This window comes from Oncorhynchus tshawytscha, linkage group LG10 (genome assembly GCF_018296145.1).
Source record: "Oncorhynchus tshawytscha isolate Ot180627B linkage group LG10, Otsh_v2.0, whole genome shotgun sequence".
NCBI lineage: Eukaryota > Metazoa > Chordata > Actinopteri > Salmoniformes > Salmonidae > Oncorhynchus > Oncorhynchus tshawytscha.
This window is the reverse complement of record NC_056438.1, coordinates 80,137,737-80,153,764: the sequence shown is the minus strand read 5'-3', so window position 1 is coordinate 80,153,764 and position 16,028 is coordinate 80,137,737. Positions and strand designations below refer to the sequence as shown.

Here is a 16,028-nt window from a genome sequence, read left to right as displayed (position 1 = left end):
TTCGTGACAGAGAGGTGGTGCAGACTTCCCTGTCAAGAGCACGTGTAAAACTGTTGAGAGGGAGGGTAGTCTGGAGTAGAGCACGGCTGAAAACCCGAGCCTGCTCCACTCTCCTTATCTTTCCATCTATTTACAGCATTCCTAAAGGTCAGAGACCAATACCTTCCACTGAATAGGTTAAACTGTTAAGACAAACCTTTGGTTTCCTTGAAAATGAGAGGTTATAGATAAGGGGAAGTTCAAGGGTGATAACCGTGTAGCAAGTGTTTACTCAAACAGTTATACTGTATGTCAGACTATTTTAGAAAGTTAGCTGATAACTGTCAAAATGTCAAATAAAGTTGAAATATTTCACTGTTTTCCCTACAGCATGTTTGGGATAAATGTCAATCGTCAAATCAGGAGAGAGAGAAAAAAAAAAAAAAGGAAATATATTCCAATTGAATTGCGCTTAATGTAAACAGCCAATCAGAGCAGAGCGGACAGTCCAGTGGGTAGATACAATGTATCATTTTACAGTTGACTGCACTTGGGAGCCATGATACATGACACCGATTCCACTCACTAATCGTTTTTACACTTGTTCTGGTTTCTCAAATTAGCATCCGACACGTGTCAAAATAAATGACAGCACCATTTCCTATTAGATGTTAGATGCGTATTCCCTGTGTAATTGCATATAACTACAAACAGCCTTTCCCCTAGTTTAATTTATATAGGTGGGTTGGCAAAGGTCGCAACCGATCCAAGCAACATCCAGGCACTCTGACATCAAAATGTCAAATAAAACCAATACAGTAGACACCAAGCAGGAGGTTAGAGGGGGCTGAAACCAATACAGTAAACACCAAGCAGGAGGTTAGAGGGGGCTGAAACCAACACAATAGACACCAGGCAGGAGGTAAGAGGGGGCTGAAACCAACACAGTAGACACCAGGCAGGAGGTAAGAGGGGGCAGAAACCAACACAATAGACACCAGGCAGGAGGTACCCATCTACAGTATCAGTCAAAAGTTTGGACACACCTAGTCATTCAAGGGTTTTTCTTTATTTTTTACTATTTTCTACATTGCAGAATAATAGTGAAGACATTAAAACTATGAAATAACACATATGGAATCATGTAGCGACCAAAAGTGTTAAACAAATCAAAATAGATTTTAGATTCTTCCAAGTAACCACCCTTTGCCTTGATGACAGCTTTGCACACTCTTAGCATTCTCTCAACCAGCTTCATGAGGAATGCTTTTCCAACAGTCTTGAAGGAGTTCCCACATATGCTGAGCGCTTGTTGGCTGCTTTTCCTTCACTCTGCCATCCAACTCATCCCAAACCATCTCAATTGTGTTGAGGTCAGGTGATGGAGGCCAGGTCATCTGATGCAGCACTCCATCACTCTCCTCCTTGGTCAAATAGCCCTTATATAGCCTGGAGGTGTGTTGGGTCATTGTCCTGTTGAAAAACAAATTATATTCCCACTAAGCACAAACCAGATGGGATGGCGTATCACTGCAGAATGCTGTGGTAGCCATGCCAGTTAAGAGTGCCTTGAGTTCTAATTAAATCAGTGTCACCAGCAAAGCACCGCCACACCATCATACCTCCTCCTCCATGCTTCACGGTGGAAACTACACATGCGGAGATCATCCATTCACCTACTCTGTGTCTCACAATGACACAGAGGCTGGAACCCAAAATCTCAAATTTAATGTCCATTGCTCGTGTTTTTTGGCCCAAGCAAATCTCTTCTTCTTATTGGTGTCCTTTAGTAGTGGTTTCTTTGCAGCAATTTGACCATGAAGGCCTGTTTCACTAAGTCTCCTCAGAACAGTTGATGGCGGTCCTCATGAGAGTCAGTTTCATCAGAGCGCTTGATGGTTTTTGCAACTGCACATGAAGAAACTTTCAAAGTTCCCCCGGATTGATTGACCTTCATGTCTTAAAGTAATGATGGACTGTCATTTCTCTTTGCCTTATTTGAGCTGTTCTTGACATAATATGGACTACCTTCTGTATACCACCCCTACCTTGTCATAACACAACTGATTGGCTCAAACGCATTAAGGAAAGAAATTCCACACATTTAATTTTTTCTATTATTTTTATTTAACATGTTATTTAACTAGGAAAGTCAGTTAAGAATAAATTCTTATTTACAATTACGGCCTACACCGACCAAACCCGGACAACACTGGGGCCAATTGTGTGCCACCCTATGAGACTCCCAATCACGGCCGGATGTGATTCAGCCTGGATTAACTTTTAATAAGGCACACCTGTTAATTGAAATGCATTCCAGGTGACTACCTCATCAAGCTGGTTGAGAGAATGCCAAGAGTGTGCAAAGCTGTCATCAAGGCAAAGGGTGGCTACTTTGAAGAATCTCAAATATATTTTGATTTGTTGAACACTTTTTTTTGGTTTCTACATGATTCCATATGTGTTATTTCATAGTTTTGATGTCTTCACTATTATTCTACAATGTAGAAAATAGTAAAAAATAAAGAAAAACCCTGGAATGAGTAGCTGTGTCCAAACTTTTGACTGGTAATGTAGATATATAGTATGGGAAAACAGTCCATTTGTGGATCAGAGGGATAGTAACAACTTTTACAATTGTCATTCTACGGAGGCGACAACACAACAGAAACAAAAGTGATAAAGAACCAAGAGGAAAAAACAAGTATTACCACTTTATTATCAGACAGATTAATAATATATCAAATGTTATTGTGTTATAGAAAAGGGAATAACTTGAGTCAAGTACACACAAAAAAATTAACAATTTAAACTATTAATAATAATAATAATAATAATATGAATAATAATAATATGAATAATAATAATATGAATATGAATAATAATGATAATAATAATATGAATAATAATAATATGAATAATAATAATAATACTATGAATAATAATATGAATAATAATATGAATATGAATAATAATAATAATATGAATAATAATATGAATATGAATAATAAATGAATGGCCTGTATGTATAAATGGTTACAGGCCAACTCAGGCCGGGAAGTGTCCAAGTCTAGTTTTATTGATGCCACACTTGGACACTTGATATTTGCCAAGTTTGTACAGAATACTACGTCTCAGTATTGTGAGCCAACACCTCTGTGTGTGTATAACTGTACACAGACAAATGTCCAACATGGTACAAAATACAAATAGAAACAAAATATGGAAAAAATAATAATAATTTTGTCTCATCTATAGTATCTTCCCACAAAGTACATTTATTAAAAAAATAAAAAATAAAAATCCAAAACATTAAATCCTCTGCTTAGATCCGCAAGGACTGTTGCTGTTAGCTCAGCTTCATACTTTCAAAAGGTACATCTGTTGTACAGTTCGACACATCCTTTTAACTAGGTCTACTTTACGGCAATTCAGCTATTACCAACACCACACTGGTGTGGCGTTGTTAGGGAATGTAGTCATCAAATGTCGTCATTAATACTGTACCATTGTTTTTCATGAGAAAGTGCAGGAACTAGCGACATAAAAGTGCCACTTTAAAATCCCGATTAAAAAAGAGGATTTAAAATCCCCTCCCGAGTGGTTGAATCGAAGAGGCTATATTACCTCACAGATACAGTAGTTAGTCCACCGATCAATCAGTAAATAAAATTATAGTTGTCAATAGTTGTATTTATTGTGATAGTGGCCCCTTTCAGTAGTTGGTCAATATTACATAATAATGACAACATATGGATGATACAACGTTGCAATAAAAAAAACAAGACATGGCAACTCAGGTATTCGAATGCATGCTACTTCGTCCTTCAAATACATTTTGAACATCATACATTATCAAAATACATATTCTATACCAGCATTCGATGGGAAAAAGACAACGGTTGGCGAAACCAAATTCATGCAATCGATATCAATATCGGCAGCCACAAAGAGATTCTATCTGTCGATCTACGCGATTCCCGGTGCCACAAGGCAACAATGCAATCACTGGATCTGCTCAACTGTTGACTGCATATTCGGTTAATGAGAATTTGGATTGTAATCTCTATATTGTATAAGAATTCAGAACGTAATCTCTAGTCTGCATCGTATTTTGTGTCATTTTAAGAAACGTCATTAAACTCAACTAGATTATTCCATATTTGTGCAATTTATCCAAATGTTCATGTTCAGCGCGTTAGAGATGAGATCTACCAACATGTTTTGATTTTCAGGATTAAAATGTTTTAAAAAATATATATTGTGCTGCTGAATATGAATTAAAGACATATCCCAGTAGGCGTACACCTACCATGTATAAAAGTCTCTGTGTCTATTGTTTTGTTAAAGGTCAACTGCCCCTTAGAACTAATCCCTCCATTTTTAAAACAGCCATTGTGACATCACTATGAGTCAGAATCTCTCATTTCTATTAAAAAAAAAAAAAAAAAAAAAAAAGGTCAAAATTGACTACAATGTTTAAAATAGAATAATTTTTTGGTCATAAAGTCAGTCTCGTCCAAAACAAGAGTTTGGTAAATGACTGAGTCATGACTTTACTTGAGGGTTTGGATTACAATCACGTCAACAATTCATGCCCCGTTTTTTGCAGACGCACAGAAACCTAAGATCACCATGCGTAATGCCAAGCGTCGGCTGGAGTGGTGTAAAGCTCTCTGCCATTGGACTCTGGAGCAGTGGAAACACGTTCTCTGGAGTGATGAATCACACTTCACCATCTGCCGGTCCGATGAACAAATCTGGGTTTGGCAGATGCCAGGAGAACACCACCTGTCCCAATGCATAGTGTCAACTTTAAAGTTTGGCGGAGGAGGAATAATGGTCTGGGTCTGTTTTTCATGGTTCGGGCCCCTTAGTTCCAGTGAAGGGAAATCCTAACGTTATAGCATAACAATGACATTCTAGACGATTCTGTGCTTCCAACTTTGTGACAACAGTTTGTTTACCTTCAGTCATGGCCGCTAGCATTTCTTAATGAGAATTGATGAAAAACGTGGCCAAATCAGGAAGTGCAGTTCTCCTTTAAATTGTGTTTAACTTCAGGATCCATTTTCTGATGTTAATCTCCAACCAAAAACACTAGAGGGCGACAAACTGGTTCCCCTCCTGGGCCTGTACACACAGGCCCAGTCCAGAAACGACACTTACAACACACCTTACCAAGGCACTGGAGTCAATCTGAGAGGAGGATTGGATAGGTATAAGCAATATGGCAAAATGTCCACCTACTGTATCCTTATATGGGTTACTGTATCTTTCTATGGGTTACTGTATCCTTATATGGGTTACTGTATCCTTATATGGGTTACTGTATCCTTATATGGGTTACTGTATCTTTCTATGGGTTACTGTATCCTCATATGGGTTAATGTATCTTTCTATGGGTTACTGCGTCTTTCTATGGGTTACTGCGTCTTTCTATGGGTTACTGTATCCTTATATGGGTTACTGTATCCTTATATGGGTTACTGTATCCTTATATGGGTTACTGTATCCTTATATGGGTTACTGTATCTTTCTATGGGTTACTGTATCCTTATATGGGTTACTGTATCTTTATATGGGTTACTGCGTCTTTCTATGGGTTACTGCGTCTTTCTATGGGTTACTGTATCCTTATATGGGTTACTGTATCCTTATATGGGTTACTGCATCTTTCTATGGGTTACTGTATCCTTATATGGCTTACTGTATCCTTATATGGGTTACTGTATCTTTCTATGGGTTATAGGGGTGGTTTCTGGTCCTGGAATGCTGGTTACTATGCTACAGGTGAGAGGGTCTGATCTATCACAAGCCAAAGCCATGTTGTCCTCCTCCTCTCCCCTGAGACCAATGCACTGTATATGCATGGTGGACTGTGTGGAGGTGGACAATGAGTAGTTGAATCCATAATCTCACTGGCAAATCTGATGCTGAATTCTGAACCGACTCCTTACTCCCTAAATCTTCATGTAGATCCAAGAGAAAACGTGGTGATATCTCCAAGTTGACGTCAGATAAGCTAGATAGGTGGATCATTCACCTGTCCTATCGAGAGCAGTGACTCTGTGTTAGGGGGGGGGTAGGGTGCTATGGTCTAGGCGAGGGTAGGGTGCTCGGGGTCTATTTGGGACTCAGCAGTAGTCTTACTAGCAGCAGAGTTTGTTAGATGGATGCCGGGTTATCTTGAAGGACTCGTTGCTGTCAACGTCTGGATTCTCCAGAGGCGGAATCTGTTTACCTGAAACACAACACAGGATCAGTTTTGAAGGCGCAGTTTAAACAACCAGGTGCGGTTTTGAAGGAAGTTGAGGTCGTTTCTGGAGTAACTAGCGTAAGCAATGGCTCCAGGAGATACCTTCCTTCAAATGGCACACAGAGACATACAAATGTTATCCATGAGTTCATTTGACTGTGGGTATGTAGAAAAAAGGGCTTAATTGCCAAGATCTCACACTATCCCTTTAAGTGGTGAATCTTAACTATCCCTTTAAGTGGTGAATCTTAACTATCCCTTTAAGTGGTGAATCTTAACTATCCCTTTAAGTGGTGAATCTTAACTATCCCTTTAAGTGAAAATCTGAATGAAGTAGAAGTTCATATTTGTCCCTAACAGAGATGCTAACAGGCACTGTACTGAATGAAGTAGAAGTTCATATTTGTCCCTAACAGAGATGCTAACAGGCACTGTACTGAATGAAGTAGAAGTTCATATTTGTCCCTAAGAGATGCTAACAGGCACTGTACTGAATGAAGTAGAAATTCATATTTGTCCCTAAGAGAGATGCTAACAGGCACTGTACTGAATGAAGTAGAAGTTCATATTTGTCCCTAACAGAGATGCTAACAGGCACTGTACTGAATGAAGTAGAAGTTCATATTTGTCCCTAACAGAGATGCTAACAGGCACTGTACTGAATGAAGTAGAAATTCAGATTTGTCCCTAACAGAGATGCTAACAGGCACTGTACTGAATGAAGTAGAAGTTCATATTTGTCCCTAAGAGATGCTAACAGGCACTGTACTGAATGAAGTAGAAATTCATATTTGTCCCTAAGAGAGATGCTAACAGGCACTGTACTGAATGAAGTAGAAGTTCATATTTGTCCCTAACAGAGATGCTAACAGCCACTGTACTGAATGAAGTAGAAGTTCATATTTGTCCCTAACAGAGATGCTAACAGGCACTGTACTGAATGAAGTAGAAGTTCATATTTGTCCCTAAGAGATGCTAAAGGGACTGTACTGAATGAAGTAGAAGTTCATATTTGTCCGTAACAGAGATGCTAAAGGGACTGTACTGAATGAAGTAGAAATTCAGATTTGTCCCTAACAGAGATGCTAAAGGGACTGTACTGAATGAAGTAGAAGTTCATATTTGTCCCTAACAGAGATGCTAACAGGCACTGTACTGAATGAAGTAGAAGTTCATATTTGTCCCTAAGAGATGCTAACAGGCACTGTACTGAATGAAGTAGAAATTCATAATTGTCCCTAAGAGAGATGCTAACAGGCACTGTACTGAATGAAGTAGAAGTTCTTATTTGTCCCTAACAGAGATGCTAACAGCCACTGTACTGAATGAAGTAGAAGTTCATATTTGTCCCTAACAGAGATGCTAACAGCCACTGTACTGAATGAAGTAGAAGTTCATATTTGTCCCTAACAGAGATGCTAACAGGCACTGTACTGAATGAAGTAGAAGTTCATATTTGTCCCTAACAGAGATGCTAACAGGGACTGTACTGAATGAAGTAGAAGTTCATATTTGTCCCTAACAGAGATGCTAACAGGCACTGTACTGAATGAAGTCCCTAGAAGTTCATATTTGTCCCTAACAGAGATGCTAACAGGCACTGTACTGAATGAAGTAGAAGTTCATATTTGTCCCTAAGAGATGCTAACAGGCACTGTACTGAATGAAGTAGAAGTTCATATTTGTCCCTAACAGAGATGCTAACAGGCACTGTACTGAATGAAGTAGAAGTTCATATTTGTCCCTAACAGAGATGCTAACAGGCACTGTACTGAATGAAGTAGAAGTTCATATTTGTCCCTAACAGAGATGCTAACAGGCACTGTACTGAATGAAGTAGAAGTTCATATTTGTCCCTAACAGAGATGCTAAAGGGACTGTACTGAATGAAGTAGAAGTTCATATTTGTCCCTAACAGAGATGCTAACAGGCACTGTACTGAATGAAGTAGAAGTTCATATTTGTCCCTAACAGAGATGCTAACAGGCACTGTACTGAATGAAGTAGAAGTTCAGATTTGTCCCTAAGAGATGCTAACAGGCACTGTACTGAATGAAGTAGAAGTTCATATTTGTCCCTAACAGAGATGCTAACAGGCACTGTACTGAATGAAGTAGAAGTTCAGATTTGTCCCTAAGAGATGCTAACAGGCACTGTACTGAATGAAGTAGAAATTCATAATTGTCCCTAAGAGAGATGCTAACAGGCACTGTACTGAATGAAGTAGAAGTTCTTATTTGTCCCTAACAGAGATGCTAACAGCCACTGTACTGAATGAAGTAGAAGTTCATATTTGTCCCTAACAGAGATGCTAAAGGGACTGTACTGAATGAAGTAGAAGTTCAGATTTGTCCCTAACAGAGATGCTAAAGGGACTGTACTGAATGAAGTAGAAGTTCATATTTGTCCCTAACAGAGATGCTAAAGGGACTGTACTGAATGAAGTAGAAGTTCATATTTGTCCCTAACAGAGATGCTAAAGGGACTGTACTGAATGAAGTAGAAGTTCATATTTGTCCCTAACAGAGATGCTAACAGGCACTGTACTGAATGAAGTAGAAGTTCATATTTGTCCCTAACAGAGATGCTAACAGGCACTGTACTGAATGAAGTAGAAGTTCATATTTGTCCCTAACAGAGATGCTAACAGACTCATCAACAGTGCTCCACTGTACTGAATGAAGTAGAAATTGATTTGTCCCTAACAGAGATGCTAACAGGCACTGTACTGAATGAAGTACCTGGTGGTGGTGACTCATCAACAGTTCAGCCTTTAATTTGTCCCTAACAGAGATGCTAAAGGGACTGTACTGAATGAAGTAGAAGTTCATATTTGTCCCTAACAGAGATGCTAAAGGGACTGTACTGAATGAAGTAGATGTTCATATTTGTCCCTAACAGAGATGCTAAAGGGACTGTACTGAATGAAGTAGAAGTTCAGATTTGTCCCTAAGAGAGATGCTACTGAATGGTGCTACTCTGTCTGACGAGGTTGAATGGAATGTGAGTGTCTACAACAAACACACATCAAAAGACATTCACGAGGGATGCTTTAGTTTAGTGACTTTTTATTTTATGTTAAATGTAACCTTTATTTGACTAGGCAAGTCAGTTAAGAACAAATTCTTATTCTCAATGATGGGCCTAGGAACAGTGGGGTTAACTTTCGGTTACTAGTCCAACAATCTAACCAGCCGACCCATGGAACATATTGCATAACAATTTCTGATAAAACAAACTAAACAGTGTTTGAACGAACCACCACGCCAACATAAACTCTAAAGTAAAATACTTACTGATCTTCTGAAAGAGCTCCTCCACATTGACAGCGTTTCTGGCGCTGGTCTCCATGAAGATTGCTGCAATAGACTCAGCAAAGTCCTTAGCTTCCTTCATAGGAACTTCCCTGTTAAAAGATATAGTATAAACTACAGCTTGGGTTGACTCATCAACAGGGCTTCCATAACATCCTTTAACCTGGTGGTGGTGACTCATCAACAGGGCTTCCATAACATCCTTTAACCTGGTGGTGGTGACTCATCAACAGGGCTTCCATAACATCCTTTAACCTGGTGGTGACTCATCAACAGGGCTTCCATAACAGCCTTTAACCTGGTGGTGGTGACTCATCAACAGGGCTTCCATAACAGCCTTTAACCTGGTGGTGACTCATCAACAGGGCTTCCATAACAGCCTTTAACCCTTTAACCAGAACAGCCTTTAACCTGGTGGTGACTCATCAACAGGGCTTCCATAACAGCCTTTAACCTGGTGGTGACTCATCAACAGGGCTTCCATAACAGCCTTTAACCTGGTGGTGGTGAGGTTACACCCTTGTGTGAATGTCAGCTCAGAATATAATTTAACTGGTACCTAGGCTAATACTTCCTAGTCATAAATGTAACAAAGGTGGACATCGAGGTCCTGTCAATCAAATGGTTGTTACGGCCTACAGAGCAGAGTTATATTGCAGAGTCCCAACAATAGTAACACACAACACCATGGTGACCAATCAACAGGGTTTCCATGACAACGTTAGCCTTTAAAACACAGTTCGACAGAAGTGGTGAAGGACTGATGATACCTGATGTCCCCCAAATCTTTCTTGTTCCCTGCCAAGGCTACAATGATGTCCTCAGGACCGTGCTCCTTCAACTCCTTCACCCATTTCTTCAGTGTCTGGAAAGAGTCCTGACAGGTAGAACAGAACAGGGCAGACAGACAGACAGACAGACAGAACAGAACAGGGCAGACAGACCAGTAGAACAGAACAGGGCAGACAGACCGGTAGAACAGAACAGAGCAGACAGACCGGTAGAACAGAACAGAGCAGACAGACAGACAGGTAGAACAGAACAGGGCAGACAGACAGACAGAACAGAACAGAACAGGGCAGACAGAACAGAACAGGGCAGACAGACAGACAGAACAGAACAGGGCAGACAGACAGACAGAACAGAACAGGGCAGACAGACAGACAGAACAGAACAGGGCAGACAGACAGGTAGAACAGAACAGGGCAGACAGACAGGTAGAACAGAACAGGGCAGACAGACAGGCGAACAGAGCAGACAGGCAGAACAGACCAATGGCCAGGTTACACTTTACTACAGGACTGATTTGTCAAACTTAGCTTTTTACCCCCAAAGCCTCCTTTCTCTAGCCTGGGCCCGTATTCATAAATTAGAAGTGCTGATCTAGAATCAGGTCCCCAACTGTCCAATATAAAATCTTAATTATAATGATCTGAAAGGCGAAACTGATCCTAGATCACCTCCTGTGAGACTCTTTCTGAATACAGTCCCTGGTCTCAGATCTGTTTGGCATGACAATGACCACAGGAGTTGGCAAGACAACACAAATAGGCCACACTGTAATTGTCTCTGGTCTGGAATCCACACAGAATGTTGATCGGGTTCCTTACCAGTTTGGTGATGTCATAGACTATGACAGCGGCGGCAGAGCCTCGGTAGTACATGGGAGCCAGCGAGTGGAACTGGAACACAAACATACAGGAAGTTAGCTATGAACAAGGGGAAGTTGCAGTTCATTTGACTGAATTACTGGGTTTAAACCATGTTTAACTAACTAGTTCAGCTTTAGGGTTTAAAAAAAAATATAAAAAAATATTCAAGTTTAAATACAAATAGGAAATAATATACATTTGGAGAAAGAGATGAGATACCAGCTACCCCCCATGTGTTAAGGATGTAATGATGAGGCATTCTGGTCAGCATATTGCCCATCCTACACATATTTACACACACACACACTTTTCCATTTACACCCCACCCCTGTGAGTCATCACGCCACAACAATACTATGAACCTTGAACTCTGACCCATGGTGTGTCCCAGAATAACAAAACCACATCTTCTCTGAGAATAGGAATTATTCTCATGACGACGAGACGACGAGACACAGTCAAGAAAAGATTGTGTAAGCCACCTGGAGCAGTGATTGGACAGACACCATCGGGATCCAGGAAGTGTGGCTATGGCAACGCAAGACAAGACGACAACGTCAAACTAAATCTCGGTCCAATGGACAAATCAAATAGTGATTAGTTGCCCATTTCTGACCCTTCCAGTCTCCATGAATCAGCCTTTACCTCCCGGCGAGCTGTGAAACTGATTTTGGACATTATTTTCTTGTTGACTAGATAACATGAAAACAAGGTTTTTCTAATCTCCCAGAATGAGTTGGGTCCTATTTTGACATGGCAACCCTACCAGGGAGGGCAGTGGAGGCTGCTGATGGGAGGACGGCTCATAATAATGGCTGGAATGGAGTCAATGGAATGGAAGTCAATGGAATGGAGTCAGTGGAATGGAGTCAATGGAATGGAAGTCAATGGAATGGAGTCAATGGAATGGAGTCAGTGGAATGGAGTCAGTGGAATGGAGTCAGTGGAATGGAGTCAATGGAATGGAAGTCAATGGAATGGAGTCAATGGAATGGAGTCAATGGAATGGAGTCAATGGAATGGAGTCAATGGAATGGAGTCAATGGAATGGAGTCAATGGAATGGAGTCAGTGGAATGGAAGTCAATGGAATGGAGTCAATGGAATGGAAGTCAATGGAATGGAGTCAATGGAATGGAAGTCAATGGAATGGAGTCAATGGAATGGTGTCAATGAAATGGAAGTCATGTTGTTTAAAATATCATTCCATTTACGTCATTCCATTCATTATTACAAGCCATCCTCCAATCAGCAGCCTCCACTGAGTGAGAATGTGGAACAGATAAAGGATGAGGAAAAGGAGAAAGAGGATGTACCCACCCTTTCCTGTCCCGCTGTGTCCCAGATGAGGAACTTGTGTAGTTCGTGTCCACACGGGACCGTCTTGGTTAAAAACGATGCCCTGCAAGTATCACAGAACATTAGGCCAAGCATAGTCTTAATCATTGAGACAACGGTCGAGGATGATAGGATAGTGTTAACTGTTGATGACAGAATAGGTCAAGAACAAGAAGGACTGGTCAGAGCAGGACAGGTCAGAGCAGGACAGGTCAGAGAAGGACCGGTCAGAGAAGGACAGGTCATAACAGGACAGAGCAGAACAGGACAGGACAGGACAGGACAGAGCAGGACAGGACAGGACAGGTTAGGACAGAGCAGAACAGGACAGGTCAGAGCAGAGCAGGACAGGTCAGGTCAGAGCAGAACAGGACAGGTCAGGACAGAGCAGAACAGGACAGGTCAGGACAGAGCAGAACAGGTCAGGACAGAGCAGAACAGGACAGAGCAGGACAGAGCAGAGCAGAACAGGACAGGACAGGTCAGGACAGAGCAGAACAGGACAGGTCAGAGCAGGACAGGACAGAGCAGAACAGGACAGGTCAGAGCAGAGCAGGACAGGTCAGGTCAGAGCAGGACAGGACAGGTCAGGACAGAGCAGAACAGGACAGAGCAGAACAGGACAGGTCAGGACAGAGAAGAACAGGACAGGTCAGGACAGAGCAGAACAGGACAGAGCAGAACAGGACAGAGCAGAACAGGACAGGTCAGGTCAGAGCAGAACAGGACAGGTCAGAGCAGAACAGGTCAGGTCAGAGCAGAACAGGACAGAGCAGAACAGGACAGGTCAGAGCAGGACAGAGCAGAACAGGACAGAGCAGAACAGGACAGAGCAGAACAGGACAGAGCAGGTCAGGACAGAGCAGAACAGGACAGGTCAGGTCAGAGCAGAACAGGACAGAGCAGAACAGGACAGGTCAGAGCAGGACAGAGCAGAGAAGGACAAAACAGAATAGAAGAATAACTTTATTTTTCCCCTCGAGGGATGATGAATGTTTTAGACTCAGTAACCACCAAAGCCTATCATGAGATACCGAATCAGATAGAGAATCAGACAGAGAAAGCTGGATTTGAATATAAAGCCCTTATTTCCAAGAAAATCCTTCCGACACATAATTACTCATTTCATTTCCTTCCCTGGACATAAGACAGAGTTTGAGACTCTGGTTTTATTTTAGATTTTTGTGCAATTAACTTGATAATCCTGAAAAGGTCTCCAGAACAGGACAGGCAGGAAGCTAATTACACACTTGTTACTGCCTATTGAATATAATCAAGGTATTAACGCTCTGACAACTTACCCTATCGTTGGACTGACGTTGTGGTCGAAATGGTCTTGTACAAAACGACATACAATACTAGACTTGCCCACTCCTGTATCCTACCGAAAGAAATAAGAAATTGGTGAAATGCTATATCGGGGTTTCTCGGTCTGTACAAAAGACTCGAGAAGATACACAACGCTATTGGCTAAAGCATCCTAGTAGCCTGTTGTTGTTGTTTGTGTATCTTACGCTAACCAAGGATACATACATACTGTATCTGTGGGACCGAATGGTTACTTTATAAAAATCTTTAACCGGATGGTGGCGTAACGGTTGGTATTAGTCAGAAGAGCCATTCCAAAACAAAATGCACCGTAAGGGAAATCTCTCAATGGACCAGGACAACAACACTAACAACACCGCAGTACAATAAACAACAACATACAAAAGGGGATTTGTAAAAGGCCTATCAAGGTCAGGTGAAAGGTTATGATTAGGTTATGTTGCGGCGACTCCACATTATTTTACTAAAGAAATGTCTCCAATGTACAACGATTCTTCGACAAGATAAAGATGCAGTTTCTATACGAGGTCGAATTCTAGCAAGACAGATAGACATTCAAACTGTCGTGTTCCCAGTATAAAGAGATACAGCCGGACCGCAGACAGACAGAAGGAATTTCCAAAGAGAATAACTTATTTCACTTACTCCTAGAAGACACACTTTTAATTCCCGTATGGCCATTTTAAAGAGTTATAGCAATCTAGGCATACTTCTTCCGTTTCTTTTCAACGCCTTTGTCTCTCCACGTTTGCTTACAACGTATTTTGTCTTTAGATAAGAGAAAGAACTTCAGCCCCTAAGCAGGACTACTGGCCATCTTTCTAAATGTAACGGGATCAGCTGAAGCGAACCTCCCGAAACGCTCAATGTCACGTCACGGCGTAACCTCTTCCGTTACTTTTACGTTCAAAAGAGATGAGAACTGAAAAAGACAAGGAGATAAAAGAAAAAATAGTCCCAGAGAATAAACTGTTTATTTTAAGCTCTAGATAGCGGTCCCCCAAAACAGGAGTGAATGAGTAAAGAGAGAAGGTGTGCGAGTGAAGAGGACACATAGTGGAAACTATAACCGCGACATGTTACGGTTAATTCCAGGTATGGCAATTATTAATGTAGCCTGTGAGAATGGACTGGAGTTGGATGAGGAGACTTTTTGCCATAGCAATATTTAGAGTTTGTTCAGAAGTTCCCAATATGGCCTATCAATAAGTTTTGAATAGACAGAGCTATGATACCCACGGCTGAAACCAGAAGAGAATATGCTTTTCCTCAAATCTGGTTCATCTCCTGGTTTCTTATACCCTCTGAGCTACAGATTGCAATTTTGGGGTCAAGGTCAGCTTCTATATAATACTTCCTGACAAATGTTAAAACAGCTATATAAATCCACATTTGATTCATTCATTGATTAACACGACAACCTTGGGGTAGTTTTACTGGTGTTTATATATAAATAAATAATAACAAGAAAAGATGACCAATAAGGAAGCATAATGTTCAGTTCAACACCTTTATTTTTCAACTGGCATGGGAAGCTACGAAAGCCTTTAACAATATGAAAATAACCTTATTGGCGAAGATGAAACCACAGTGACGAGTCATATCCATTTCAATCGTAACAGATTCGTTCATAAACGATAACATTACTAAAATCACATTTCCCCGGCAACAGGATTTGCTCAGACCAACACGTTCCAACGCTGTAGCACAGAGCGCGGTCATACTTCCTTCAGTTAATTCAGTTCATTACTTAGGTCAACACAAAACAAAAACAGAAATGCCGAAAAACAACTTAAGAGTTGAAAATACAGTATGCTTTACATTTTACAATAATGTACATGCACATCCTGCTGTGCCGTCTTAATGTCCTTCGCTTTCACCCATCACAAATGGACAACGACAGGTAAAGTAGCATGTTTCCATTGTTCCAATGGTCATAGACTATGTATTCTGTAATGACTGACTTATAATGTTGACTTGCGCCCACTTATGACAAGCTCTTGTTTTTTAGGGCACAGAATGAAAAAAATAAAAAATAAAAAGGTTTAAAAAAAAAAAAAAATTGCAAACGGAAAGAGAAAAAAAAAGTGCATTTCTCATTGAACAAGTTAGTGCCACCCCGTTTTCAATTTGTTTTCTTCCGTTTGGTGCCCAAATG

The 16,028-nt window shown here is 40.8% G+C and overlaps 1 protein-coding gene across 1 annotated transcript; it reads right to left on the bottom strand.

The window, feature by feature from the left end:
- Window positions 1–5,505: 5,505 nt before the first annotated feature.
- On the bottom strand, window positions 5,506–14,745 carry LOC112236166 (ras-related protein Rab-31). Its single transcript, XM_042329172.1, has 7 exons — window positions 14,516–14,745; window positions 13,843–13,922; window positions 12,524–12,605; window positions 11,163–11,234; window positions 10,323–10,429; window positions 9,535–9,644; window positions 5,506–6,223 (listed from the first exon to the last, which is right to left on the bottom strand). The coding sequence occupies exons 1-7, from the start codon at window positions 14,549–14,551 to the stop codon at window positions 6,132–6,134; spliced, it is 579 nt and encodes a 192-aa protein (XP_042185106.1). The 5' UTR covers window positions 14,552–14,745; the 3' UTR covers window positions 5,506–6,131.
- Window positions 14,746–16,028: the final 1,283 nt, after the last annotated feature.

Coding starts and splice junctions, on each gene's coding strand:
- LOC112236166 (XM_042329172.1), bottom strand. CDS start 14,551: ATGGCCATACGGGAATTAAAAGTGTGTCTTCTAGGA. Junction 12,606..13,842: donor AACGTCAGTCCAACGATAGG/GTAAGTTGTCAG, acceptor TGATACTTGCAG/GGCATCGTTTTTAACCAAGA. Junction 10,430..11,162: donor TCTATGACATCACCAAACTG/GTAAGGAACCCG, acceptor TCTACCTGTCAG/GACTCTTTCCAGACACTGAA.